This window comes from Phyllosticta citribraziliensis, assembly GCF_038025025.1.
Source record: "Phyllosticta citribraziliensis strain CPC 17464 chromosome Unknown J3D65scaffold_2, whole genome shotgun sequence".
Taxonomy (NCBI): Eukaryota; Fungi; Ascomycota; class Dothideomycetes; order Botryosphaeriales; family Phyllostictaceae; genus Phyllosticta; species Phyllosticta citribraziliensis.
In genome coordinates this window covers 2,536,088-2,563,151 of record NW_027117339.1, presented here as the reverse complement: position 1 = coordinate 2,563,151, position 27,064 = coordinate 2,536,088, and the positions used below count along the sequence as shown (strand labels likewise).

The following is a 27,064-nucleotide window of genomic DNA, read 5'->3' as shown; positions in this document are numbered from 1 at the left end:
ATCCTCGCCGAACCCACACCATCACCACCACCATGCTCCGCACAATTTCTCGCATCAACGCGCCGCGTCTCGCCCGCAGCTTCCAGACCTCCGCGCGGAGGATGGAGACGCCAACGGGAGCTCTTCCACAGAAGAAGCCCGTTGGAGCGTTCAGGGGAGGGTAAGATATCCACTCCGCAGCTTCGATGACACCTCGCCCCAAAAGACACGAGTGCGCTGTCAGAACTGAGGCTCTCTGTCACTATTCTGGCGCGTCTCCATGTACCTGCGCCTTTGCGGGCTTGTACTTCTTTGTCGCTACCTCGACTCGAGCAGTCTGGATACCGGCTAACCCTTTATCCCTCGCAGTCTCACCGGATTTCTGCTCGGCTCCGTTGTCGCTGGTGTCGGCATGTACTACTACGTTATGGACGAGTACAAGATGGCCAACACGCTACTCACTGAGGACATTTACGTACGTTTTCACCCCGAATACCCATCACACCACCTCTCCAGATCACCGCGAGATCAGAACCTCGGCTATTGTTTTTGTGGTTCTACGGAGCACTCTGAGTCAACAGCGCATTTTGAGTAGCAAAGAGAAGCACACAGGCTGAAGCTAATACCCTCAACAGTCCCTCCAGACCGCCGTGCAACGGATAGAACGCTACGTTCGCGTCCTCGAGGACAAGGTGGAGAAGAAGAAATGAGGCGCCCGTTATCGAACCCAACCCCAGAGTTGAAAGCCACGAAACCACTCAATCGATACCACCCTAGCGACGGGAATTTCCTTCCATGTATAGCTCTCAAGCGGAAGGCGGGCAGGACAGCAACTTTACAAGGGCAGCCGCAGGAGCGAGGCGGAGCAGGGCGCCGCTGTACCATCAAAACCCCTCTTCTTTTGAATCTATGGTCATGATGGCGCGTCTTGTGTGAGAAAAGCGCCTGGAGCATCATTCTAGCAGTACTCACGATTCCAACACTTCTCATCAAAACGACCGTCTCTCTGTCTGTTGCTCTCCCTCGGTTTCCTTTTTCCGGCTTTGGCAACTATCTGCGCTTACGCGAACAGCCATCCAACACCACACGCTCGTGGATATCTTCCAATTCATGCATTTCCTCAATGTCTCCCGCTCCTCAAGACGCAGCCAAAAATCACATGGGCGCCTTCTGCCAACCATGCCATCAAGCCGTCGTCATCGTCATGCTGTTTGCCGCTGCACCTACCGCTCCTCCTCTCCACCGACTCTCCACTCGCTCTCTCCACTCTACGCCGCCTCCGCGCGCCGATTTCGCTCCCCGCCCACGTCCCGACTCCACACCCCACAATCTCTCACCCACGGCGCAGGTGAACCCTGATGTCGTATTCGGGGCTATTATTGCCATTACGATGCGGCTGTTTGATCGGTGCTGTTGTTGGCACGTCGCCATCATGGTGTCGCCGGTAGTCGTTAGGAAAAGCAATCGAGTCCGCAATTTGGTCCCCTTCTTTTCCTTTTCTGTTTTTGGTCCTTTTCTTTGCGTGCCTCTCTCCGGTCTATCACGATTGAATTAATATCCCACTGTTTGTCGTCCACCTCCTCTGAAGTTTTGGATCTTCGCCGTCGGTCGGTGTCTCCACAGCACACCTGGTTGGCCATGCGGCCTTGCCCACCAATGAATACACACGGCGCAGGTGAGAGCAAGACCGAAAGGATTCTCATGTGCTGGAAAAATAAGGGAGGAGAGAGGTGAGGTCAGGCTGCTCGCTCGCTCGCTGCCATAAACATGTATTCGGCGCACCACAGGTGTTTGTTCACACTGCCGAATATGCTTTTTATAACCATCCGACAACGCCGAAGTCGCGCTTGCACCTCATGACTTGAGTAATTTTCCAATCATTTCTTGCTGTAGCAGCTGATTCTTCTTGTTTAAAAAACAGTCTTGAAAAGTTTCGGAGTCCTGGCGATTCCATCCCAGTGTTAAGAGAATTGTCAAAATTTTACACTTTATAGGTTTTGGAATAACCAACATTTTCATTGACCAGGGCACTTGGTCTAGGGGTATGATTTTCGCTTCGCAACAACAGAATGTTGAGTATGTGAAAGGTCGTGGGTTCAATTCCCACAGTGTCCAGTCTTTTTGCCCTTTTGGCCCCCTTTCACTGCACTCCTTTTTCGCTCTGCATTCCAGGAGGATGCAGGGTTGCAATGTTTTGGCGCAACGGAGAGAGGGAAAGGGGGGGAGGGCTCAGGCGCGAGGCCGGCGTCTAGCAGTTGCGCGGTTGAGGGGCGATGCGGAGACGAGGTAAAAGGGGAACTGCTAATTTGCTGACATGCTTTTGCAGAGTGGACAACCATTGATGAGATTTTGGAATGAACCTGTCTTGACTAACAGAGCGGTAAGTATGAACTTGAAATCCGCAAGAGACATGAGCGTCCGCGAAGTGACAGAAGCGATGTATCCAAATTCCGCGCTGTCCCCATTTCACTGCTTCATCTGTCTTTCTTCGAGCTCCAAATTATAGTTCAGTCGTGGAAGACTAGTGGAGAAGAAGATGAATAGAATATGTACAGTAGTTTTGAAGTGGAATTGTCAGTGATGCAGGAAACTTGTCTGGCCAGTTGAGCGCAAACGAAGAGAGAGTGAGACGAGACTACCATGCTCTTGAATTGGAAAACATAACGCTGCAAATAGACATTTTGAGGCAAGAAATTGAAGACGCTAGCCCAAACTACGAAATGTCAGGATAGCAAGAGTATCTCACGTCACCCGGCTGCCAGCCAATGCACTGATGACAAGTGAGTATGTTATCCGGATCCACTCTCCTCTTAATCTCATACAACTTCTCATAATTTTCCGTCCCCCAGAACGTCTCTTCTGGGTCCGACTGAAAAGTGTCGGCCTCGTTCTGATACGCGCCACTGCCGGGAGTCAGGGCAATCAAGCGCTCCGTCGCCTCGTGCGCGTCGGCAAATGCCTGCCGCGTATCCAGCGGCGACGCCTCGTTGGCGTGGTTCACAACGGAGTTGACAAACACCTCCCATGTCGCGTTGCGCCACGCGGGCGTCACGCTGCTGGTGTCGCGCCCGCCAGGCAGCTTGTAGTTGGAGGGCGCGACGGCGAAGATTTGGATCCGTGCGCCGTAGGCTGCGGCGTTGGGGTCTCCGCTGGGCGCGTTGAACTTGCGCACAAGGTCCTCGAGCAAGTCGACGAGCGCGTCGCGCTTGCTCTTGTCCTCGAAGGTGACGCGCGGGATAAGACGGCTGCCGACGGCGGTGGGCAGCCCGACTTTCTCGCCTTCGCCGTAGCCCAGGTACTTGGAGTATGCTTCCCAGTACGTGTTGGCCGTGTTGATGGACATGACGACTGGTTTTACCCCTGGAGTCGCCGCAAAGTCGAGCACGGGCTTCATGTCTTGGACGGCGGCCGTGTGGTCCAGCTTGGGCGTGAGCAGTGTCAAGGCTGATGCTGAATCGCCTGCTACGCCGGGCGTGATATAGCCACCCCAACCGCCGTCTGCCCACTGGTTGGCATTTTCTGCGATCAATTGTAGAAATTTGCGGAGGTTCCCTGGGTCGGAAGACGTGTATGCAAAGTTGGCGACCTGCTGGTTGTCAGAATCACGAGCACACCTCCCGATTTGGTGGACATACCTGGAATGACATCTTCGGATACGTCTTCATCGTCACTTCGACGTTGACGCCAAATGTCCCGCCGCCTCCACCTCGTAATGCGAAAAAGATGTCCTGATTCTGACACTCGTTTGCAGTGACGTACCGGCCATCCGGCAGCACTGCTCTGATTTGCAGCACATTGTCGACGCCGAGCCCCAAAGTGTTGGTAGCAAATCCGTGCCCGCCTCCGCTGACCCATCCTCCAGCCGCACCAACTGTCGACGATGTGCCTCCCGGAACCGTCACCCCATTATCCTCTGCAAATTTGTACAGGCCGCGCATCCCCTGTCCGCCGCCCATTGTGATTCCATCTCCCACGGGCCCAGGACACCCTTCTGGCTCAAAGTTCTTTTCCAATTTAAGCGGCGGCTTCAAATTGGTGAGCCACAGCGCGAGAGAATTGGGCGCAGAGCTACGGCCCTTGTAATCATGGCCAGTGTTCTTGACCGAGAGGATCGTCTTGGTGTTGCGCGAGAAGCTAAACGCTGCTTGGATGTCCGAGATTTTGCGCACGTCGATGTAGTACGGCGAGACGCTGCCCTGGTGGCAGTCGCGAGGTGGCGCAAAGTTGGCTGGGTCGCTGGGGTTGATGAAGTCGAGGTTGCAGGAGGATGCGTTCTTTTGACATGCGGCCCAATTCGTCTGCCATGTCGTTAGCCGTGATGGAAATGACAAGTGGTAATTCTCCATACATTCATAAATCCTGCGCATTGCGTCACCAGCGCAAGGTCGCTCTTCCACCCCTTAGCGATTAAATCGCACAGAGTTTTGTCCGGAGGCGACGCCGCGCCTTCATAAGTGCTGAAGCATGGTTTTGCGAGGGGATAGCCGCGAAACAGACGACCTTCAACGGTTTTGTTCAGAGAATCCCAATCTTCTGGTATCGCGGCGCCGGCGACAGCTGCAATGAATGTGGAAAGCAAATGTGCTGTAAGGAACGTAGGGATCATGACGGACCAGCAAAGGAAATGTAGTCACAAATCGCTTGCCTCCAGCGCAGGAGGAGCCTGTTTGCCTATATCATGTTGTCCTCGACACAATATTTCAGGGTCTCTAGCATGAGCCGCATTTTCCACATCTGGCTACCTATGTTGATCGGCATGCATGTATTTTGGCGTACCTGACTAGAACAATTGGCCCAGAGCTTGTGCTGCTGCGATAGCGTCGGGTTTGGTCTCGTTGAATTCATATATGCGCGAACGCCACGCAAAATAGCTGGGCCTAGTCGTCAGAGTGTCGAGTAGTCGAGCTATGATCCCAGCATTTGTGCATGCGGCTAGATGAGCTTGATGTTTCAGACTTTGTGCATCTCGCATGACTACCCGAGGCTTAATCTGAAGTTTACTAATAACCTTGATGCTATCCTCACGAATTAGGGAGTATGGAAGAAAAATCGCGATCTTACGGGGGAGAGGCGGAAGAGCATGGCAACTTGGATATCCGTCCCACGCTTCAGTTGCCAACCGTCATTCTTTCAGAGACTCAGTCGTAACCAGTGCGAGATGGTATGTTCACAAGCTTATTGTTCTCCTAGAAAGTTGAATTGACGAGCTGAAAGTGATGGTCTAAGAACCAGATTGCGTACTCTGACTTCGAAGTTGGAAGATATCAAGCCGGATGAAGGCGAAGGTGTTATGTAGAAGACGGAAAAGAAGAATATGTTCGTTGTTCGGATGTCATGTCGAAGTGACAAGGACTGAAGGGGTGGCTTTGTTTGGCAGAGATGCAAACTGCACAAACTCCGGACGAGGGATGACCAATCGATCGGCTTTCGGCCATGTAGACAATACTAACGGAGGCGGATGCTCTGCCTTGTAGGGTTATTTGTCCGCATTCCTGGGTCCAGGGACGAATGGTCGGTTGATTGTTGGCAAACGATTGGCGCAAACAGCAGTGGAATGTGACATGCGGAGTGCCGAGTGCCTAGTGTTTTCTAGGTCTTCAACGCAGATTAGCAAACACTTGTAGCCCGAGAGTCAAAAAGAGGAACTTGTGCGGGATCCAATACTTTGTTCCCCTGTGTGGATGACGTCCAACTAAGTAGCAATGAGCAGGCTACCACCTGCCGATTGTGCATGCAATGGAGCAAAAAGGACTGCTCCGGGCTCGGTTGTGCCTGTGGGCCTTGTGGGATCAAGGGGCAAAAAGTACGGGATGCGAGACTTGAACTCGCGACCTTCAGTGCACTTACAGGACCTCGAATCGCTCCGAAATGCCGTGTTAGACTGACGTGATAACCAACTACACCAACCCCGCTTGCTTCGTGACATTCAAGCCGTCTCAATAGACATATATTTGCAAGTGTTGAGGTGCCAAGGTGTGCCGGAGGACCTTCGGGTGAATTTTGAGGCCACACTGCGGTTCCCGGAGTTCACCCGACTGTAAGAGCATCTCGTCGTCTCCCATTCGCTGCTAAGGGGGACTATGAGTTGGTCCATGGTTCCCTCTGCCGTGATAGGGGTCACTCCTGGGGTCGGTCCTCAGGATGGCTTGTCCAAACGCGCCCGCAGGAGCTTGGAGAGGATTGCTGACGATGGACGCAAAAGTGCTTGCTGTATAACCAAGACATTGACGGCAAGGCCGGTGGCGGTGTCGAGCTTGTGTCCTGTCGCTCGGGCATTGTGGTCAAGGGCCAAGCGGACTGGCAGACTGCCACACTGCGGTTGTGTGGAGCATTCGAGACAGCGAGCTCATGCCAGAGGACGTGCGGAGACGTCGGATCGGATCAGAAGGCAAGGTCAGTGATGGAGCGCTGTGCTGGCCGCCTGAGAAGCGGAATGCTGCACGATGGATCGGACGGGACGGGCGCCATCGGAAAAAAAAAGTTGGTCGCGCACAGTCGAGGATGGAGGGGTGGAGAATTTGGAGCTGGAGAGCAGGTGATCAAGGCTATGCGGACGGCAAAAGAGACGAGACGATCAAGTGTCTGGATGTGGTGGTGTGAAAGCTTCTGGCAGCAACCTGAACCCGAAGAGCCAGCAGAGCAGTGACGTACGATAAGAAGGGCGATAAGGGACCGCTGGGCTGCAGGCAGCCGCAGCGTCAAGGTCGGAGTCAAGCATCAACCCAGCCACAGGCCCAGAGACACCAAATATCCCCTCACCTCGACATCGCGACAAGACGACGTCTTGCATCCTCCTCCGCGCTTCTCCATCTCGCCAACTCCCACATCCCCGCGGGCCTCACAAGCACTTCCGTTCTAAGCGACCGCCCACCGCCCCGCTCCGCACTGACGTCGACCCCTCGCATTGTCCACCATCGTCACCGCCGCCCAAGTCCAACCACCATCGATCCATTTCACCACCTCTGTCCCAAATTATTTTCTCCCTGGTCAAGGAAAGCAATCATGGTACTCCCAGGGCCTCGCTCGCCGCAGCTGCCGCCTTCGTCCTCCTCCTCGAGCCCCAGCGTCTCGCAGCGCCAAAGCTTCGTCGAAAACCTTCGTGGCATGCCCAACTCCCCGCGCGCTTCGCGCCAGCCCTCGCTCTCCCAACAGGCCCTGCAAGAACTGCTCAACAACCCTCCCATTGGCAAACATGCCCAGAACAGTGCCTTTGCTGGCCGCGACTGGAGATCCATCCGCGTGGGCGAAGTCATTGACCCCGACCTGGTCCGCTTCGTCGACATAGATGCCAGCGTCGAGGAGGCGACCAATGTGAGTCTCTTTTGCGGGGCCCCGCAGCATTCACTACGCAGCGAGCGCTTCGAGCTAACTCCAACCGCTAGGTCCTCATTTCTTCTGGTTCCCCAAATGTCGTCCTCATCCGCGAAAATAAAGACTCCCACGCCGCCATTGGCACATTTGATTACAGCGACCTGAATGCTTACCTCCTCCTCGTTGTTGGCCTCGCTCGTCCGGAAGCTCCCGAGTCTTCCTTCAACGATCTCGCACAAAAGGGCAGGGAGGGCAAGCCGGTGCCTCTGAGAGACGTCAAGGACCTGGGCAAGAAGGAGCCGCTCATTACTCTTCCGCATACCGCAAATCTTACCAAGGCTGTCGAGATTTTTGGTAGTGGAATTCACCGCATCATCATCGTCAAGGAGCACAGCCAGGAAGTTATTGGCGTCCTGAGCCAATTGCGCCTTGTCGGATTCTTCTGGTTGAATGGCAGGAATTTCCCTACCGTCGACCACCTCTACCCCCAGACGCTAAGGGACCTCAATATCGGATCGCAATCCGTCGTTTCAATCAAGTGAGTGTGCAGGAGAGGTTGACTGAATTCCGCTTATGCAACATCTAGTGGAGATCGGCCAGTCACAGAGGCCCTCGAAATCATGCATACTGAGGGTATTACGTCTCTTCCGGTTGTTGACAACCAAATGAACGTCGTTGGAAACATTTCTCACGTCGACGTCAAGGTAATTTTCCACCCCTTGATCAGCGTGGTCCTTGCTAATGCGCCACACAGCTTCTGACAAAAACGACTGCTCTACCGCTCCTTCGCTCGTCGTGCATCCACTTCATCTCGGTCATCCTTTCGGAGCGGGGTATGAATGATGGAAAGGACTCATTCCCCGTCTTTCACGTCACACCACAATCTACTCTTGCGCACGCCGTCGCAAAACTTGTGGCGACGAAATCCCACAGGTTGGTCCTACTGCCTTGCTCGACGAGTCTGCCAAGCTGACCAAGTTTTTAAGAATGTGGATAACAACGCCTCCGTCGCCCGCTTCTTCGGGTCCTCCGACGCCTGCGGCAACGCCTGCCCAGCCAGCCTTCTCCCCTCCTTCATCAGGCGTCCTCTCGCCACCTAGCTCATCCTCATCTACCCCAGCGATTGACATTCCTTCTCCAGCGGCCCATGACGCACATGCTGTCCCTCCCTCAGCGACGCCTCCTTACCCACACGGCCCACACCATGCGCATCATCATTCGCATCCTTCCATCTCGACGCCCTCGCCGCTCCCTATGTTGTCCATATCGGCCGCGGCCCTCCCCGGTGCCAGCCTGTCTGGTCATCTGACGGGTGTCATCAGTCTGACGGACGTGCTCAATCTGTATGCGCGAGCCAGTGGACTGAGCCCGCACGATCCGAACGAGACGAGGCGGGCGAGGAGGCGTAGCTCGAGCGTCAGTGTGCGGAGCAGTCTCGATGGTGTGAGGGAGGTCAGGGACATCGCCGGCAAGAGGTAGAAATGATGGGTCAGGAGAAGCTGATTTCGGTGGAGCGTTGAAGACTGACAAGAGACGAGGAGCAACTCAACATGAAGCGGGGTGAGTGGTGCGCTTGCCGGAGCGGATGGAAAAACATTTGATTTTTGCAAGCTTCTCGCGTGCATAGGGGGGTTCGTGGGTGTTATCTCCGAGAGAGGTCTTTGGTTTCTTGGGTTTGTTGCTGATGGAGAGCATCAAGAGTCAGTGAGTGAGGGAATGAGTGAACGAGGACTTGTCATTACGGCCATTCATGCTCACAATCCATAGTCAATCAACATTTCCAATTGCTGTCTGCGCGTGTAGGTTGGAGCTGTATGGTTGTCTCTTCGATCCGCCGATTTTCATGAGTAGAGAAGGGAAGAGCATGGTCTGTGTGGAGAATGACGGAGCGATGCCTTGGCTTCGCTGTCAAGTGCGTTCCACGCTCTACGTGGTAGTTTTGCGGGGGCCATGCGAAGCCGCGGAGGAGCAGAAAGGTGTTTGGACATAACTCACCTACCAGGAAATGGGCGGACATAGACCCTTGTTCAGTTTACGTTTCACGTCTTCCTCTCATTGGATCTGGGCCAAACCCACACTATGAATGACCATCTCTATGAGCGAGCAAAAACGGATGCGGTGGCCGCACTTTTCTGGACACCCCCTGCACAAGCAATTACTGATAACCTGACTCCTTTAGGCCGCGGCGCCTGCAGCTGGCCGTCTTGCAATTATCCGAATGCCCCCATTCCGAAGCAAAAGAAGGAGCCAACCGTGATCAAATGACAAACACTGTGCGCGTGCAAATCGACTCGACACGCCACAACCAGGACGCGAAGCACGAGACATGAGCCGGAGTACCACCAAGACTGCAATCACACTCACGCAGACCGCAAGACACGAGCATAGTTCAAAAGAGCGTGATGTTGCTAGCAACAATATCCCAACCGTACGCATCAATCCGCATTGTTCAAGCAGACCAAAAACGAGCGTGTGTGCTTCAGCAAGGACGATAAAGAAGAGGACAGAGTGACCCTCCCAAAATGGAGGAGCCTAGCCGGTCGACCAGAGGTGGTTCGAGCAAGGTGATCAGGCTTGCTCGCGTCTCGAGTTGAGCAGCCGGCTGCCTCTACTTTTTCCCTCCGCCGGTGGTACCACCCTTTCCACCGCCGCTGTTGGCGTTGTGAGCAGCGGCGGACTGCGCACGGGCGGCGAAGCCGCTGGACGACATGTTGCCGCCTCCTTTAGCCTGTGCTCGGTTAGGAAGAAGTATTTGGTGGATTGGTGGATGCAGTGGGTGGCGGCTCACCTGAGAGGACTGAATGCGGGAGGCATCGGATCCGGTCATTTGCTTGGACATGATTTATTGATTGGTCGGTCGGTCGTTGAGTGTAAGTCGTGGATGTAAGTTGTTTGAGCAGGTGTGTAGTTTCGATGGTCCTTTCGAGGAGAGGAATCGCCCGAGGACTGAAAGAAGGATGGCAAGGACAAGCCGACTTTATACCTTCCCTCGTCTCTCTCCATCTCTCGTTCTCGCCAAAGTGACTCTTCACATGCAAGCAGTGCGCGTCTTGCAGTCTAATGAATCATCAACAAGAAAGAAACGCACGGCAGAATAAGCTTGACAAGAACAGACGTACTGCAGGCAAAGGACCGCAGCTCTGGAAGCGAGGAAGGCGACAAATGGCGGAGCAGCAGCGGCGGTGTGCTGCCGTCATTGATGTCCCGGCGGCTTGCACCGCTGAACGTGCTTGGTGAGCTTCTTGCGGAAAGACGTAGAGCTGTGGGAAAACAAGACGAGCGGAAAGGATGGAGTGAGAACTTCTTAAAACCCCTACCTCAGTAGGTCGAGACGAGGCGGCTGCTCTTGTTGTTGCGTCTGGCGACGTGAACAGCGGCGGGTGGGTCGTTGTCAAGTCATTCTCGCGTTTGCCTCGGAGTCACCTCAGAGCAACTTCCTATCCACGTTGAGAGTTCATCAAGCAGACACGATGGAGCAAGGTTCACAGCAATTTGTTCAAACGAGTGGCATTGCTACATCTAGCAACAACAACAACGACCGCTCTCCAACACTCTCTTCGGATTGGCTCAGGAAGGACAGTAGCAACAGGTGCTAGGTAGCACCCAAGGATCTCAAGGAAAGTGTCTGGCTGAATAAAGCAAACAAGGCGATCAATCATTTCGAGCGGAGTTGGGATCCTTGGGTGCTACCGATCAGTGTCGTTGTTCACTTCTTGACGCCGCCGCCGCCGCTGTTGTTGTTCTGGCCAGACCGCCCGCCGGTTTTGGCGTTTTCATTTGTATCGGCCGCGCCCTGTGCGCGAGAGTAGAAACTTCCGGTCCCGGTGTCCTTTCCACCCGTGGCCTGTACTGTCAGGGCGTGTGGTCCGAGGCCGCGTGCAAAGGCATTGGGATACTTACTTGAGTTGACATGATTCGCTGGGAATCTTCTTTTGTCATTTTGTCGGGCATATTTATTATGGGAGGGGTATTGATTGATGGATTGATTGATTGTTCCAAGGCGTCGAGGATTTTTGTGGACGGGTTTCAGACAAGAATTGCTTGGGGGAGTATGAGAAGGCGACAACACGCCCATCTTATACAGACCTCCTCTCTCCCCCTTACCCTCCAAGATTATTCTTCACATGCGCGCAACAACTTGCGCATCGTCCAATCTATGAATCATCACGGCGCAGCAAGCGCCTGCTTGCAGGTCAAAATAAGCTCGAAGCAACAACTGTACTGACATGACAGCCAGCAAGCAAGACCAGAACCCGCCGGGCTGGAAGCGAGGTGAACCGTCGAATGGCACACCCATGCCCGCGCAAACAAGCGCAAGACAGATGCGCGACTGGCTTTTTCGTGCGTGATAGACGCGCTGTGGAAAGACTAGGACGACGAATGAAGAGCGAAATGAGCGTGACGTGTAAGTGAGTTGAGGGCCCGGGGGCTTGCGCCGATGGATGTGTTTGGTGAGCCTTTTTCTTTCTTGAGTAGGGGTAGGGTTGAATGCTACAGGAAAGCAAGATGAGTGAAAAGAGAAGAGACATGTGAAAAGAGAACACCCAGGATCAAGGGCAGCATCGCCAGCAAGCAGTTTTGGTCAGTCCAGAGGCATGGTCGTCTCTGCTTTCAGTGATGTTTGTTTGCTTCAAGGGCTTGATAGACGTGTTGGTGTTGTTGAAGTGTTGACAGAATGCGTACATCGGCCAACCGAACCACACTCACTTACCGACTCAAATTCTCTCAGAGAAATCGAAGACGATTACACTGTTCTGAACATGGCCGATAGACGCGTTCGTTTAGGCAGCGCTCGATCACGCACCTAGCTGGACGAAGGAAAGCCGAAACGGGAAAGAGAGAAAGAAATAAAGCGGATACATGCAAAGCCAAGCCCAACGGCAGCGGTCGTAGCCGAGACATGCCAAACGCAAACACTCGGCGCAGCCGCAGGTTGGGCTGCTGTTTGCGCGAATCGAGCTGGGAGGTCTGAGACGAGACGAGACGAGACGAGCGGGATGCGATGATAGTGACGGCAACGCAGCGTGTGCTGCTATTTATAGCATCGCGAGTCGACCTTGTCCGTGCGCGTGCGCGCCCACACGGCGGTGTCAGGGAGCTGTCAATGTCTCGGTTTTGGACTGATAACCAGCCACGCCGTTGCGAAGACATTGCATACATACGAATGCAGTGCCGCTCGCTGCAGGCAGTGCAGATCAGCTTTGCATCAAGCAAGCAAGCAAGCAAGCAGATAGATGAGCGGCGGAACGCCTTGCTCGAATGCCATGCCGTGTAACAACCTGTCACAGACGCCGCACGACTGACTGACGGGACTCCATGGCTAGTTGGTGGCGACGGGACGGGAGAAGCGGGTCGGCCAGCCCGCCCAGCCAGCCAAGCCTGACTGCGCGTGTGTGCCTGGGTGAGTACTGTACATACCTTGGGTACTGAGTACGCAAACTCAAAAGAGGAGCAAATCTCGGTTTTGTCGCCATGCGAGCGAGCGGCACGCCGGCTGGAGGCTGGAAAACGAGTGGAGAGGCGGAGCTGAAGAACAATGCGAGAAGTAGGTGGCTGGCTGAGCGGAGCGCATTCCATCTTTTCCAACACCATCACTATCGCCTTCTTCTCCACGCGCCCAACAAAGCCAAATGCCTGGCATGACGTGGCACCGTTTTCTGCATGCATCAAATCCCAGCCACCGCAGCAGCAACAGCAACCGTTTGTGATGGTGATGGCCGTTTAAGAAGAAGAACCACACGTGCAACGCGCAAGTTCATGTAGCAGCATGATATGCGCCTTTGTCGAATCGGCGATGGGCGCATGAGCGTTGGATGCTGCGGCAGGGCAGGGCATGGTGCAGCGCAGCCCGCGTCCAGGTGATGTTGCGTCGGGTTTGATTGGATTGGATTGGATTGGTTTGATTCGATAGGTAGGTTGCCTTTCGGACGCTCAGGCCTGCGGGTGGTTGCTGCGTGGAGTAGGCAGGAGGCAAGATGCCTACCCACAACAACGAATACTTGTAAGGAAGGGGATGTCGGGAATGCCGAGTTTCTACTGTACTTGTTTTCCTTGTCGCCATGAGTCCATCATTGGAGATGCGATTCCAGTCCCGCTTGACTGGGACTGCACAGTATGTGGTAGTTGAAGCAAGATGTAAAAGGAGGCTGGGTGGACGTCAAGAACGCATCGCTGCAAGTGTCTTTGTACCTGCCAACAAAAGTTTGACAACAAATTTGCAGGGATTCCGGATGAGATAGCTAGCCAGACAGACCAATCAGCACAAGCACCCATCCAAGCATACTCTCTTCACGAAGGACAGGCTCGCCGGCACTCGACAAAGTACCGATGGAGGTCGAGTCGAGTCGAGTTCGGGCGAGAGTCGCGCCGAATCGAGCTGTACCTGGCGATGCCGGAACCATCATCTCCACATCTCGACACCATAAAATACCACACCGAAGCTCTCCACGCCCGCAGACCTTGCTTCGCAGCAGAAGAGGACGGAGCGATCGACACACGCGAGATGGCAACAGACAGAGGAGGAAATGTTCCTAGCACAGCAGCAGCAGCAGCAGCAGCAAGAGCAGCAATACAGCAGCGATACAAAGGTTGGCAAGCCACTCATCTCCTTCTCCTCTTTCTCTTCCTCCCTAGGCCGTGCTCTTCATCTCAAACTCACTCGGCAGGTGGCGCTGCCGAGGCCCGTTTGTCCCGCGTCGTCCGCCCGTCCGTCTGTCCACCATGGATGTAACGGCGCGGGAAGAAGCGCCCAACGCCACCGCCATCAATGTCTGTCTGCACTCCTGCGCCCAAAAGTCCACCGGTAGCAGCATGAGGCGCATCCAACATACCTATCCCTCAGGACGGATCAGGCAGGTGCGTCGACGCTGCATAGTCGGTCGCTGTGTTTGCTGCTGCGCGTAGGTCTTGCATACGTCACTCGTGCTGGCCCCCATCCCATCTCCAAGTGTGCAAGCAAGCAAGCAACCAAGGCAGATGCACCGACAGGGGTAGGTGGGGGCAGCCCGCACCGCCACTTTTGCATCGTTGCAGTTGGCGGTCCAAGACACGGCGAGAGATAGTGGATCGTTTGCGTCGTGCGTGCCTGTCTGTCTATCTGGCGTTGATGAAGGAGGGAGTCGAGGGCAAGCCGTTTGCTCTTGTCGTACCTACCTCAGTCAAGTCGGCACGCAAACAGCAAGAGAGCAAAAGCCCACAAATGGCTGCTGTAGAGATAAGTACCTACCTACCGGCGAGCAGGAGAAAGAATCAGTCCAAAGTCCGAGACCAACAAGGCACGCTAAAAATACGGCACGCTCCAGCCAAAGCGTGGGACACGAGGGGGAGGGAGACGAACGGAGCGAGCGCACCCCACACGGAATGAAGCCAATGACGCGCGCACGACTCAGTGGGCCCGCTGACATCTTTCTTACTCATGCCGTTACTCGCGACAGCGGTAAGATTCGCCGTACAAAACGGTACGGTATGGTATGATACGCGTGTGGCTTGCAACAAAGAGAGAGCGCGCGGCCCGAGCTTTTTTTTGGGCGGGTGCCGTCTCTCGGTGGGCGGGCGCGTCCCGTCGTCTTTGGCTGGCACGCTGGGCTGGCACCGCTCTAGCGTGGTGTGGACGCGCCTGAGGTTACTTGGAGGGCATGCATAGCGGAGCGAGAGTGAATTCGTCCATATATCTCTTCGATGTTGTGGTTGTGGGTGTTCAATGGGCCTCCTGCCGTGTGGAAATCGAATTGGATGTGAGGACTGTGCGCTACTGGCCAGATTTCTGCTTCCTTATTCGATAGATGAAAGGTCGTTCTTTCTTTGTTGAAGACTGGCACACAGATGCAAATGGACAAGTGCCAATTGTGCAGCTGCCACGGCGGGTACCGCAGGCAGAGAAAGAGCGACTGACGGAAAGGGAGATTGATACGTGAATCGCCCCAACAATGATGCCACGACCACTCAAGTCAGTTGTCCGTCTACCTATTCATCTGGTGGGGGCCATGGCAATTGTGCTCGCTCGCCGAACCAAGCTGCTGCCATCGACGCGATCGGACAGAGAGGCCAGCGAGTCCAGCGCCTTTTGGTTAGCCGGGAGCGCCACCGCCTAGAGAACGGCCAACGCGGCCGACGGATTCGTCAATTGGAGGAGCTGCTCGACTCGACTCCCGTCGTCCGTCCCGCCGATAGTCAGTTGGCCGATGACGATGCGCGGCCGACCACCGAGACTCACGAGAGAAGAAGAAAGACCACCAGCACCTGGGAGCGAGCAGGCAGGCGAGCGGGAGGTACCAGCGCAGTGTTAGCCGCCGGCACCAGATCAGACCCCAGACCATCACACGCATACCCCAGACAACGACGACGAATGATGGCATCCATCGACGGCAGCGCAGGCAGCGGACAGGGGTGGGGAGGCGAAGGGACGAATCAGAGGGCCGCCAAGAGAGAAAGGATCGGAAAGGCTCTGGCAGGGATTGCTGTTGACGCGTGGGCTCTAGCTCCCTGAAGTGCGAAGCGTGGCACGCGTCGCTCGAATTGACGCGTTTCGGGCCCTCATTCCCGCGTCGCCCTCCCGGCCGCCCGATAGTGCTCGCAGCGCCTTTCAACGACGTCGTCGGCGTGTCGCGGGCGGGCGAGGCCCTGCTGACGGCCTTCTCAGCGGCTAATGCGTCGCTCCGGGTCGCGTTTAGGCGCTGAGGTGATGATGGAGCCGCCCGTGGGCCGTGCGGGGTCGCGTCAGGTCGTGTGCCGGTCGCCTGAGGGAAGACCAGACGGCGGAGGATGGACGCTTGGAATGCGAATTTACATGGCACGCATGCCAGCTCCACCACAGCCACCATTTGTCCGCGCCTGTGCCCTCTGTCCTTTCTTCCTTCGATTCATTCTAGAATTGCCCGATTAATGTGGGTGGGTGTGGGCTGGCCCGGACCTTGCATCCATGTGGCTTGGTTGGAAAGAAAAGCGCCCGTCCGCCGCTCCCCCCCACACAGCAATGTCATAATATCCACATAGGCATAACTCCTTGACGTAGGTACCACCACTATACACATCTTATGTCGGCCATGGCAGCCTATCACGAGCTCCGCAGCGAGCCAAACCGGCTGTTGATCTAGCCCGAAAAGAAAAAACTTCTGCTTGTGTCCTTCTGGCCCTCCCCCGTTCACCCAGCGACGAAGACCACCCGTGGCCGTTACACAGCGTGTACCCGCCACCAAGAGGTACCTGCTGCCTCGCTGTGAACCCTGAGACTTGAATGTTTCGGGGTGCCGGTGGCTGATCTGCCCACTACTCAATTTTTCTCCCCTTTCTGTTACATACAAAGACGCGCCGTCATTGGCTCGCACTGTGGAAGCACCATGAACAAAATAATGCTCTGGTCGAGGCGGCCAATTGTTTGTCCTTTGCGTCATTGGTGGCTCCATTTGTCCGGCTGTGCCTGGAACAATCATCAAGTTGCCTCACCTTTTTGGAGCGCCCGCCTGTCTCATCTGCACCGCTGCCGTCGCACAGAATCCTGTCAAACCGAGTATCCAGACAATCGCTCATTGTTGCGTCTTGCTTGCCCCTGCCATCCTGGCCAGGGTGCCTATCTACCGCTACCTAAGCTACCTACCTCTGCTCCTCGTTCCTTCAAATCAATAGCGAATCGCTGCTCTGTTGCGCGTGGTATCCTGAATGGGGGCGTTGTTGAACATGGTAACGGAAACAAGCGGAAAAAAGGGTCCGCCAATTACTACCGGAACCACCTTGTAAAAAGTAATCCGACCATGTCGGGGCCTGCAGATAAGGAAAAAGGGGAGCCCAAGTGCCCGACATGCACTTGGCCGTCTTTTCGTGAAAAATCATCAAATCATAAACCTCGCCCACCTCGAGGTCCATCCTAGGAGACCAGCTCCCCGCCCAGCTCCATCCCAAGCCCTCCCTCGACCTTGTTCATCCTCGTCCGCTCAATCGACCCAGCCGTGGGGCTGTTGTTGCTCGTGGGCGGCAGCAGATTGTCAAAGTTGAGCCGCCTCCTGGCCTCGCGGGCAGCCAGGGGTGTCCTCCCTACAGGTGTGCGGTTCCAATTGCCCGTAATCTGAGCAGGGCTCGGTGTCATGTTGAGGAAATCGGCAAAGTTCAGGTTGGCCCCGGGGGTGTGCATACCATAAGGGCCACCGCCGGGAGTGGACATCATCGAGGATGGGAGAGGAGTGGTCTTTTGTGGAGGCGTGGAGGGAGCAATGACACGAGTCTTGTTGCTGGGGTTGGCAGGGGAGGGCGAGGTGGCAAGGAACATGAGCAGGTTTGCGTCCTCCTCGCCATTGCGGTTGTTCTTGGGAGTGGTGGTCAGGGTGTCGTTGCGAAGTCGGGCAGAGCGGGCGAGGCCGGGAGGTGGGGTCCGGGGGCTGCGGAGGGGCGGAGAGGAGCGAAGGTGTGAGGGATCCATCTGGAAGGACGAGACGGGGAGGTCGGCGTCGTCGTCTTCGGAGAGGAGGGGAGAGAGGGGCTCGTCGGCAATGGTGGAGCCTTCAGAGACAAACGACAGGCTTGGGGCATGGGATATGGAGTGTCTCGACGAGAAGCGAGCGTGCTTGCGATAAGCCGGGGACGACTCTGGCAGCTGGTAGGAGCTCTTCCACGACGAGCCCGAGGCTCTTGCACTCGCAGGCCTAACCTTTGTCCTGGCATGGTTGCTCGACACGGGACGCCTGTACGAGTCTGGCTGGTATTTGATCCTCTTGAGCGAGCCATAGCGGCCGCCGGAACTTGTGACATGGTCGGAGAAGATGGGAGGGGCCAAGGGCGACGAGTCGAGGGCGGCGAATGGGTGGAAGCGGTCCGACACGGTGGAGGAGCTGTCTGACATGTTTTCGTGGCTCGACGAGGGGCGCTTTCGCTTCATCTCAATGTCTATCTTGGGCTCGAGGGTGTCGATGTTGAGATTCTCCCAGCCGTGCTTGACCTTGACGTTTGCCAGAGCCAGGCGGTTCTGCAGCGCCCTCGTCATCTGTCGAGCAGAAGAGGATTAGTCGTCGTGAGGAGGGTGGCATGGCAGGCTGATTGTACCTTGGAAACCTGAGCTCTCCTCAAGACCTTGGTTGCAACCTCAGCTGGCTGCTCGGTCGACATGATGGCGTGTCCGGAGGCGAGGAGCGGGTCAGCGTGAGGGACGAGGAATCGGATGGCTGAGGGCGAGGACAGGTTTCTCTTGGCTTGGAGCGAGGCTTGTTGACGGCTTTGAAGCGAGTGAGAGTTGAGATTTTATGCAGAGCTGGATGAATTCCGGAGAGCCTTGCGGGATCCAATCGTGAAGATCGACCGACGGATGGGGCAGACGTAGGCACAGGCTCTGTCGAGCGAGCACACGAGAACAAGCGCACGCATTAAATGAGGGCCGAGGGCTTGCACTGGACGTAAACAGCAAAGGCGCGGAGCGGACTGGTAACGAGCCAGCCACTCGAATTGTGTGTCAGCGGTAGGGTACGGTAATGTTCCGTCGGGGTAGCACGGGCCGGGCAGCGCTGACTCGGCGGGGGACAGGGGACATGGATTGGGTCGTCATTCGTCACTGGATCCAACGGAACCAAGCAAGTTGAAGTTGCGGGCGCAAAACGGGCGGCGTTTCAGGGCCGCTGTGCTGTGCTGCAACTCTCGACTCTCGAGCTTCAGGCCGTCGCCGTCAATCAAATGCCAAATTGACACGATGCGCTACAGGCCTTGACAGCCGCGCAATGTTGGCAGAGCAAAGACTGCCCCCATCGCTGTGGATTGCGGGCCGCTGGTCGTCGTCGTCCTAGTAATGCACCTCTGTAGATCACCGCCCAGATGCATCAATGTCCTGGCTCGTAATCGGTTCCCTCAGCGCTGTCTACCTGCCTTGCCTTGTCCAACTTTTGACTTTCGCTCTCTTTTCCCTCCTCAACCTCTTCACTCTTCTTCTCCCCATCTGTCTGCATGCTGGCCTTTGTCGTTCGCTGAGCGCGGCCTCGTACCTCATCTTATCAGCGAGAGCGCATTCGCGTCACCCCGTCACCCCGTCTCCCGTCTCCCTCTCCGCCTTCTCCTTCTTCTCCTCACCTCTCCTCCTCCTCCTCCTCCTCCTCCTCTTCTCAAACCAGAACACTCGCTCGCTCAAACCCACACAACCGTTTGAATACACCAGCTTTGCCAAACTCCGCCTGGCCATCCCTGTTGCAGCAGCGCAACGCTCCGCAACGCTAACACCTTGGCGTCCGCTGTCACCATGCCTTCGTTTCTCAAGGACTTCCGCCGGAGGTCTGTTAGGAGCTTTCGTTCGAGCGACCGATCTTCTCACGACCACAATGGCTCGGGCACTTCAATCCCCACGAGCAAATCGTCCTCGACCCTTAGTTCCGTTTATCAGCAGCAATCTACGCCACCCCCTTCGCTACCTTCGGAGAACTCGTTTACCTCCTCCAAGCTTGTAAATGGCGGTCCAACTCCCGTCCCGCCGCTTCCTGTCAGACCCATTACCACAAACGGCCATCGCAACAGTTCCTACGTGAGTACTCGATGCGCCACAAACCAGCTCCTCCAACTAAAGACATTTATACAGGGAGGCAACGGCATGACGTCTCCTCCGCCTCTGCCGCCGAGATACCAGCCAACGTCGCCTTTTGCCCCGAGAATCACCTCGATCGAGAACAGAGCCAAAGTAACTAGCTCGTCTGCCAAAGCCGTCGCATCTGTTGACTGATTCCTCAGGTCCATCAAAAAATCGTCCTCATTTCCGGCTTCATCGGAGACCAAGATTCCAAAGCCCTCGACGGCCATGTCACCCTTCATTGCGAAAAGGAAAGCTTTCCGCCAACGTCCTGGTTCGTGTCGGATTCTCATTTCAAGTGCCTGGTTGTCCTGGAGCCCGGTGTGAACTTGCTTCGCTTGGACTTTACGTCTCCCAAGATCTCTGGTTCAAGTTCGTCGATACCAGCCCATTCCTCATGGATCGAACTCTTTTATCTCCCACTGAACTCGGTCCCACCTCTTCACTTGGCCATCATTCTGGGAAGAGACTCGCCCGGGACATATGATGCCGTTCCCGAACGGGTTGAGCGCGAAGGCAATGGCCTCGACACTGCGGTTCGAAAGTTCCGCATGGCCGCATATTTGTGGCAGGCTTTTACGGCAGAGCAAATGCATCGCAACGGTTTTGGACGACGTTGCTGGCGGTACGATGAGGAATGGTCGCCGAGCACGCTTTCCTACGTCGAGACCATGGCCGGCCAGTTTCGCAACGAAGCCAGGATCCACATCATTAGGTCAGAAAAGACCGTCGCAGAGTTGCGCGACTTGAACATTGCGCAGCAACATGAACCGGCCACCGACAAGGGCGCGCTTTTCGGCATCGCCATGGACGCCGTGAAAAAGCACTTCAAGCCGACTCCCGCGCAAAAGCAGTACGTATCTTGCATGTTCCTCGACACGCACTGGGACCCGGAACAGCAGGTGGTGCGCGGACATGCGGCCCTCGGTGGTGGAGATGGCGAGGTTTCCCTGGCCATTTTTGGCTCCCACGCGCTCCAAAATTACCCGGGTAGCATGGAAGAGGTCGTGCCGGCCTTCACCGACAGCACAAAGACCGACACCAGCCTTATCGCCAACGACTGCAATCAGTCAGGAACCACCTGGGAGGCAGCCAACATTGGCATCGGAGCGCACCTGCATGAGACGGGTCATTTGTTTGGCTGTCCTCACCAGGAGTCGGGTGTCATGCTGCGCGACTACGTAACACTCAACAGAACCTTTACCACGCGAGAGGGCTTTTGCACTCGCACCAACTCTCAAGGGCTGCGAGTCTGCAAAAAGGAGGATGAGTGCGGTTGGCACAGACTCGACTGCCTTCGTTTCCGATTCCATCCCTGCTTCCGCCAACCCACGGATCCTGGCCCGGCTGCCGACGAGAGCGTCCAGTTTTGGAAAGCCGAGCATTGCAACATGATCACGGCAGACTCGGGTGTTGCGTGGATTGAACTCTACCCACAAGGCGACGACCTGTGCCACACTTGGATCGAATACCTCGACAATCGCCCGCGCCTGGTCTCTGTGACGGAGAAGGAATTGCGTTCCAAGCTCCCCGCAGACAAGCGGAACAAGCCACTCAAGGTCGAGATTTTCTCGTGTGGAGGCGGCAAGCACGTGGTCGAGGACATTGGGCAGCTAAATTCCAAACAGAATCGCCTGAAGCTTCCAGACGGTCGGAAAGGTTGGACGGGCTCCAAGCTAGGATTTTCGCAGATGGAAGGATCCGAGCCGCAAGAGCTCATCCTCGACAGTGCTTGGTGGGAAAAGAGCCCCGACAGGAAAAAGGTCCTCATGTCCATCAGAGTCTACCATGGGTTTGCCGTGGATGGTCTCGAATTCGTTTACAACGACGACACGACTCAACTTTTCGGCAAGCGCGGCGGCAAGCCTGGAGGTGACGAGTTCAAGCTGGACACGGTCAAGGGCGAGATCCTCATGGGCTTCTACCTGCGCGCTGGTCTCTGGATCGACGGCATTCAGATTCTGACCAACCGGAACCGCAAGAGCGAGATTTACGGGAACCCCGCTGGCGGCAGTGGGTAAGTTGACTTTGGAATCCATTCCCTGTTGGCCGGGCTAACGTCGTCATAGGCACACGCTCATTCCTCCTCGCGGTTACGAAATTGCGGGCATTTCTGGTTCCTGCGGGCAATGGCTCGACGGCTTCTCGCTCATCATCACGCGCTGAAGAGGTGCCTCTTACGAACGCCACGCCAGCCTGTCTTTTACACGTTGCTTGCATAGAGATACCACAAAGCTCTCTCCGTCGAAATGGGCGCACGCCTGCACTCTCACTTGACGCACTGCAGCCTGCTGTCTACTGCTTTTTTGCATAATCGTTCCCCAACACTCCCCGGTCCCTATTGAGTGCGGGGACAAGGGCAAGGGCGCTGCTGGTCATCATTCCTTGCTGTCCGTCCCCTCGGCTTCCTAGGTTGCATTTGTGACTTTCATCATGAGCCTCTGTCCCTATCTCCCTTGGAGCTTCCTGTGCGCGTGCCAGAGCGCTACTAATGGTGTCTTTCACCCTGTTCCTCTTCCTCGCTGGTAACTGGCCTGGGATTTTTCTACAACACGATACCTTTTGGAGAACTGGAATGGTTCGTTCGGCGGGGTTTCGCTCTCCTTGTTCTCTTTTGTCCATCATCTTTCGATCCTGCGGAGGACATCCGTAGTGGGTAGGTAATACGGTACGCGGGCCATTCTGAGCTTCGTTGACGCGGCGCTCGAGGCATCTTGGAAGCAAGGGGGAAGGAGCGCGCTCCCTCGTGGAGAGTCAAGCCACAATTTGTTGTTCGTCCACCACCATGTGAGCCGCGCTTTTCCTTCTTCCCCTTTCCCCTGCCTCGACCGGTCGACCGTCTTTCTCTACGCACATACTCTGTTGGTGGTGGTCGCTGTCATCTCATTATGGGGAGAGAGAGGGTTCCTGCACGGATGGCACGGCGGATGGCACGCGGCCATCCCGGATGGTTTCTTGGATGCATGCTGCGACCGGGGCTGCGTGGTTTCTTCTGGTTGTTGGGAAGCGAGCTTAATTCTCTTTTTTCTTCTTTTTGGTATTCTTGGGTTCGGCGGGGAATGCGACAGCTGGACAGTTGGACGGGATGAATGGGCGTAGTAGTCGTGGTTGTCGGAAATCAAAGGCTATATTCTTCCTGCTTTCCCTTCATTCCTTGTGTCTGTCTGGCCGCTTTTGTCGTGCTCGACGGTCTGTCTTATCACACGCTTGCCGTGCGATGGAGATGAAGCGGAGGGATTGGATTGGCTGCGTGGGAGGGGAGGGGGTCGAAGGGAACGAGCGGCTTTTGGTCGGTGTACTGAAGTTTTTCATCGGGTTGACAACTGACACGGCTTTGCCCGATCAGAGATCAATGCAGATTCAGATTCAGACTCAGATTGTCGATTGGTGTCTGACTGGGTAGATACCGTCGGACATACAGGCGCGAGATGAGAACAAGAACGTACTACTGCTGCCACTTCTGCCTTGCGCTGTCTGCCCGCCCGCCTGTCTGTCTGTCTGTCTGTCTGTCTGTGGAAAGATTTCCATCGCGCAGGCTGCGTGTTGCGAGGTCCATCACACACTGCACCTTCTTTTTCCCCCAAAGGAACTTTCAAAGATACGGAAGCGGGACGCGGTCAAGGCTTCCTTGCCAGAGGTAGGCGGTCGTCTTGTAACAGGCTAGACTATTGCTCGATTCAAGCTCGTTGCCGCAAAGGAAAGTGACGACAGCCGGGGAGCGGGAGGCAAAAGGAGACGCGATGGGTGAGAAAGTGTGGTGGGGGGGATGTGGCACATGATCGTCGATTGTCACGATGGCCTCGTTTCGTCACATTGAGAGTTTTCCGACTGAAAAAAGGGATTCGATTTGTGTCTTTAGTCTGACGAGTTGAGATGTGGGATATGGGATATGCGCGCAGATGTCTGTTGGCCGTGGAGTGTGAGTGTGAGTGGATGCGAAGGGGGAAAGTGAGAAGGTAAGGGAAGCAGGCATGTACGCGACCGAGAAGGAAAAGAGCAGAAGACGTAGGGCCGCCGACGGATTCAGAGACAAGACGGCGTCGATAGATCGCCGAGGGGGAAGGCAGACTGCGACAAAACAGAGACGGAGCAAGCCCAGGAGAGTGGTGAAGAAATATAGGTGAATAGCTAGCTAGCTAGCTACCTACCTGACTACATATTTAACTAGACACAACGAAGGAAAAGGGAAGGAAAGTGGTATCAAGTGCTCGGCCAAGGAGATATGGGATGATACGGTCCTCTTTCTTTCTCTGCCTCTCTCATATCGAAAAAGAGCAATCGTACAACGAGGAGGACAACTAAACCACCACCACCTCCGCCGCCGCAACCTCGCCGGCTTCAGCTGTCCAGTTACTCACTCAGCCAAAGCCTGTCTGGCGCAGGAGCCCAGCGGTCACAGTGCGAAGCAGTCAAGAGCAAAACCACCTCCTCTCGGACCAGCGAATCGAACCGAAGCGTTGCCCATCCTTGCCCATCCATCTCTCCACCTCCTCTTCCTCCTATTTCTCCTATTTCTCAACCACCATGTACACACTGCGAGGAAATATCGATGCAAGAAACAAAACCCCTCCCCCATTAAAGCCAGATTATCGAGGATGCAAATGAAGATTGTGCGTATGGACGGGAAAGACAGGAAAGGAGATAGATGATGGAGAGGTTGGCGAGGGGTGAGAGGAGAGGAGGCGAAAAGTGATGGGTTGGGTCGCCGTTGATGTGTGTATGTATGTATGAGGCTGAGAGGTGGTGCTGGGAGAGAGAGTGGGTGGTGGAGAAGAGCGTCGAGCGACGGGTGTGTGTGTATGAGGGTGGAGATGTCGAATGCTGCGGAGAAGATGGCTACGCTCTCTCTCTCTCTCTGGTCGAAGATTGGATTGCGAACAAGTGCGCTTCAGCATTTGTTGTGATAGTATCAAGGCACCACATTGACCCCTGACCGACCGATGTGCTTCATCGGTGGCACGCTTTGTTGTACTTAGCTGTACACGTACTGGTTGCGGTTGACCATGCTCGCCATGATGATCATGTAGACGAAGAAGACGGAGCCGATGACCCAGAACGCAAAGGCCGCATCCCAGCTGCTGCCTGTTGATCGCGCGCCGCGTCGTTAGCTGGTTGTCCCGAGGGAAGGATGGCGAACGCATGGCCTGTTTCTGGCCTCGACCAGGAAGATCAAACAAGCCAAAAGGGAGCAAAAGAAGGGGGAAGGGGAGCACTCACAAATACTATCCTGCTCCAACCAGGCCAGCGTATTGACGCTGATGCCGCGCTGCTCGTCATTGTCGACAAAGCGATCGCAGTTGCCACTGACGTTGGCGTCGTTGCCAAACAGCTGTATGCCCGTGTCGATGGCGCCCGTGATGAAGAGGACGAGCAGGATGATGGAGCCCAGGATCATGATGCCCGGCACCAGCCGCCGCCCGATGATGAGCAGGATCTCGAGGATCAAGAACACGTAGAGCAGCGCGCCCACCGTTACCCCGAACGGGAAGAGCCTATTGATCCTGCCGTCAGCGTTGTTCGCACCCAAGGCGCAACGCAACGAAAGCGCGTGGTACTGCTGCTGCGCGAGAGGTCCTGATTGCTTGCTTACCATGGTATCCCCACGCCCAACTGGTTCTGTATGCGGATGAATTCGGCAAAGATGCCTAGAATGACGCCTGCCGTCGCCAGCATGATGATGGTCCAAAAGGCCAGTTGGAAGTTGGGCCAGTAGTACTTTTCGCGCACCACGACGGCGCGCCGGACCACTGAGCGTGCCATATTGTCTTATCGCTTCAACTCTCCTATAACCTTGTACAACTTTCTGAAGCAGGACAGACCCTTTCACCTGACCTCTTGGAACTTCGATTCTTCTTGCTGCGCCAGTGCGCGTTTGCAGCTTGTTGGAAAAATCTCAAGCACGCGCCGGCTACTTGCAGGTATGTGTATGTATCCGCCCTGCCCGGTTCCTGGCGTTGCACCCGTCGACGCCGTTGCGCAGCCGTCGTAACGTTGCGACTGTCGGCCAGGCTAAACAGGTACGGCAAGAGGTCCAAGCTGTGGGAGCTCGAATCGGCGCGCAAAAGGATTGCTCAACGGCTTCTTCTTCCTTCCGCCAGGTCCGTTCGTCTCGGCGCTCGAGGGCGCGCAATCGCCCACGTGGCTCGGTCGCGCACACGCGCTGTCAGTGAGTCGCGAGCGCAAGAGAGCCGTCGTCGCGGTGGCTGAGAGCTATCTCGCTCTCGTTTGGTGTCGGGGGTGCAAGGCAAGCCGCGGCGGCACTAGCTCAAGCTACCTTGACTAGCCTAGGTAGCTAGCTGCCCTATAGCTCCAGGAAACAATAAGCTGAGATCAGATATGCGCGTTACGCAGCCGCTGCAGCAGGAATCGAGGAAGAGAAGAAGGTGAGTGCATAAAGCGTTTCTGCACACGCAGGCTGTTTGGTTTGGAATCGTCGTAGGGCGAGGAAACCCGTCTGCAGTGAGGCGCAGAAGCTACGGTAGCGCGGCGGTGCACGCAACGAACGATTCGCACTTGTACGGTACCTTGCTGGTTCGTCTGTGGTTGTCCCGTCAGTCGCACAGCAGCGATTCAAGGCGAGACACAGCAACAACCGGTCCTCGAGTCCTTCAATGTCTTGGGCGTGCGAGCGTGGTGGGGCTGCGGCCAGGTGCGGAGAGCGGAAGACGTGCAACAGGACTTTTTGCAAATGCGCGGCCAGCCTTCGGTCTCTGGCGGGCTTCAATGACTTCGGATGCGGTGGTGGGCGCGCAGTCATGCAAGGAGGATCAGGTACGTCGATGAAAGTTCGAGATGCGGCGGGCGTGCAGAAAGGCCGACGGAGGATGGAGGATGTCGAGAATCGGGTCGACGGCGCAATGGATGGATTAGGGTTGCGGTACGGCGAGGCATGCACCGGCAAGGAAGCGGACGACCGGGGAGGAGGGGGAGAGGTGTTGAGAGGGAGAGGCAAAGGTTTGAGGAAAAGTAAGACGCGGGGACAAGAAGAGGTCAACGACCGGGGGCCAGCGGCAGCAAGCAGCGCGACGTGACGTCTTGGGCTTCGGCACGTACTGTGCCTGGCTGTACCTCTCAGCTGCCCACGACCCCGGCCTTCTCGGAAGTCAGGCACATTGTCCTGGCGAGCACGTCGTCTGTCGCGCTTCTCCGAGTGGTGTTGACAAAATGCGATGGCTGGGGCGATGGCTGGCAGGGCTCCACTCGGGTCTCCTAAACCACAAGTACCTACAGCGACAGGGCAGCACCTGG

The 27,064-nt window shown here is 55.8% G+C and overlaps 10 protein-coding genes and 2 non-coding genes across 12 annotated transcripts; 5 read left to right on the top strand and 7 right to left on the bottom strand.

Annotated features, from left to right (window-relative positions):
* Positions 1–32: 32 nt before the first annotated feature.
* Positions 33–689, top strand: J3D65DRAFT_665166 (uncharacterized protein; the record flags this gene model as incomplete). The annotated part of the gene is made up of 3 exons (XM_066802817.1): positions 33–160; positions 349–454; positions 615–689. 3 exons carry the CDS (start codon positions 33–35, stop codon positions 687–689), a joined length of 309 nt encoding a protein of 102 aa, XP_066659138.1.
* A 1,315-nt stretch (positions 690–2,004) lies between these two features.
* On the top strand, positions 2,005–2,094 carry J3D65DRAFT_t23. Its single transcript has one exon. It is a non-coding gene; the product is annotated as a tRNA-Ala (tRNA).
* Positions 2,095–2,510: 416 nt separating this feature from the next.
* J3D65DRAFT_649964 (uncharacterized protein) lies at positions 2,511–4,797 on the bottom strand. The gene is made up of 3 exons (XM_066802423.1): positions 4,328–4,797; positions 3,615–4,277; positions 2,511–3,565 (listed from the first exon to the last, which is right to left on the bottom strand). The coding sequence occupies exons 1-3, from the start codon at positions 4,583–4,585 to the stop codon at positions 2,693–2,695; spliced, it is 1,794 nt and encodes a 597-aa protein (XP_066659137.1). The 5' UTR covers positions 4,586–4,797; the 3' UTR covers positions 2,511–2,692.
* Positions 4,798–5,783: 986 nt separating this feature from the next.
* Positions 5,784–5,891, bottom strand: J3D65DRAFT_t22. Its single transcript has one exon. It is a non-coding gene; the product is annotated as a tRNA-Val (tRNA).
* Positions 5,892–6,875: 984 nt separating this feature from the next.
* On the top strand, positions 6,876–8,905 carry J3D65DRAFT_231191 (CBS domain-containing protein). Its single transcript, XM_066794680.1, has 5 exons — positions 6,876–7,290; positions 7,362–7,828; positions 7,877–7,994; positions 8,045–8,223; positions 8,277–8,905. The coding sequence occupies exons 1-5, from the start codon at positions 6,982–6,984 to the stop codon at positions 8,767–8,769; spliced, it is 1,566 nt and encodes a 521-aa protein (XP_066659136.1). The 5' UTR covers positions 6,876–6,981; the 3' UTR covers positions 8,770–8,905.
* Positions 8,906–9,898: 993 nt separating this feature from the next.
* Positions 9,899–10,129, bottom strand: J3D65DRAFT_665163 (uncharacterized protein; the record flags this gene model as incomplete). Its single annotated transcript, XM_066802816.1, has 2 exons — positions 9,899–10,018; positions 10,079–10,129. 2 exons carry the CDS (start codon positions 10,127–10,129, stop codon positions 9,899–9,901), a joined length of 171 nt encoding a protein of 56 aa, XP_066659135.1.
* Positions 10,130–11,251: 1,122 nt separating this feature from the next.
* J3D65DRAFT_231281 (uncharacterized protein) lies at positions 11,252–13,317 on the bottom strand. The gene is made up of 2 exons (XM_066794682.1): positions 12,095–13,317; positions 11,252–11,658 (listed from the first exon to the last, which is right to left on the bottom strand). Exons 1-2 carry the CDS (start codon positions 12,955–12,957, stop codon positions 11,484–11,486), a joined length of 1,038 nt encoding a protein of 345 aa, XP_066659134.1. The 5' UTR covers positions 12,958–13,317; the 3' UTR covers positions 11,252–11,483.
* Positions 13,318–15,005: 1,688 nt separating this feature from the next.
* Positions 15,006–16,145, bottom strand: J3D65DRAFT_231126 (uncharacterized protein). The gene has a single exon (XM_066794679.1). The coding sequence runs from the start codon at positions 16,107–16,109 to the stop codon at positions 15,357–15,359; it is 753 nt and encodes a 250-aa protein (XP_066659133.1). The 5' UTR covers positions 16,110–16,145; the 3' UTR covers positions 15,006–15,356.
* Positions 16,146–17,149: 1,004 nt separating this feature from the next.
* Positions 17,150–18,381, bottom strand: J3D65DRAFT_665161 (uncharacterized protein; the record flags this gene model as incomplete). Its single annotated transcript, XM_066802815.1, has 2 exons — positions 17,150–18,259; positions 18,319–18,381. The coding sequence occupies 2 exons, from the start codon at positions 18,379–18,381 to the stop codon at positions 17,150–17,152; spliced, it is 1,173 nt and encodes a 390-aa protein (XP_066659132.1).
* A 1,114-nt stretch (positions 18,382–19,495) lies between these two features.
* J3D65DRAFT_547020 (jacalin-like lectin domain-containing protein) lies at positions 19,496–21,982 on the top strand (the record flags this gene model as incomplete). Its single annotated transcript, XM_066796843.1, has 3 exons — positions 19,496–19,927; positions 19,978–21,833; positions 21,886–21,982. The coding sequence occupies 3 exons, from the start codon at positions 19,496–19,498 to the stop codon at positions 21,980–21,982; spliced, it is 2,385 nt and encodes a 794-aa protein (XP_066659131.1).
* Positions 21,983–22,145: 163 nt separating this feature from the next.
* Positions 22,146–23,477, top strand: J3D65DRAFT_230934 (uncharacterized protein). Its single transcript, XM_066794677.1, has 2 exons — positions 22,146–22,398; positions 22,864–23,477. The coding sequence occupies exons 1-2, from the start codon at positions 22,308–22,310 to the stop codon at positions 23,217–23,219; spliced, it is 447 nt and encodes a 148-aa protein (XP_066659130.1). The 5' UTR covers positions 22,146–22,307; the 3' UTR covers positions 23,220–23,477.
* Positions 23,478–24,590: 1,113 nt separating this feature from the next.
* On the bottom strand, positions 24,591–26,001 carry J3D65DRAFT_230591 (uncharacterized protein). The gene is made up of 3 exons (XM_066794675.1): positions 25,407–26,001; positions 25,034–25,308; positions 24,591–24,898 (listed from the first exon to the last, which is right to left on the bottom strand). The coding sequence occupies exons 1-3, from the start codon at positions 25,574–25,576 to the stop codon at positions 24,789–24,791; spliced, it is 555 nt and encodes a 184-aa protein (XP_066659129.1). The 5' UTR covers positions 25,577–26,001; the 3' UTR covers positions 24,591–24,788.
* Between the last annotated feature and the right edge of the window lie 1,063 nt (positions 26,002–27,064).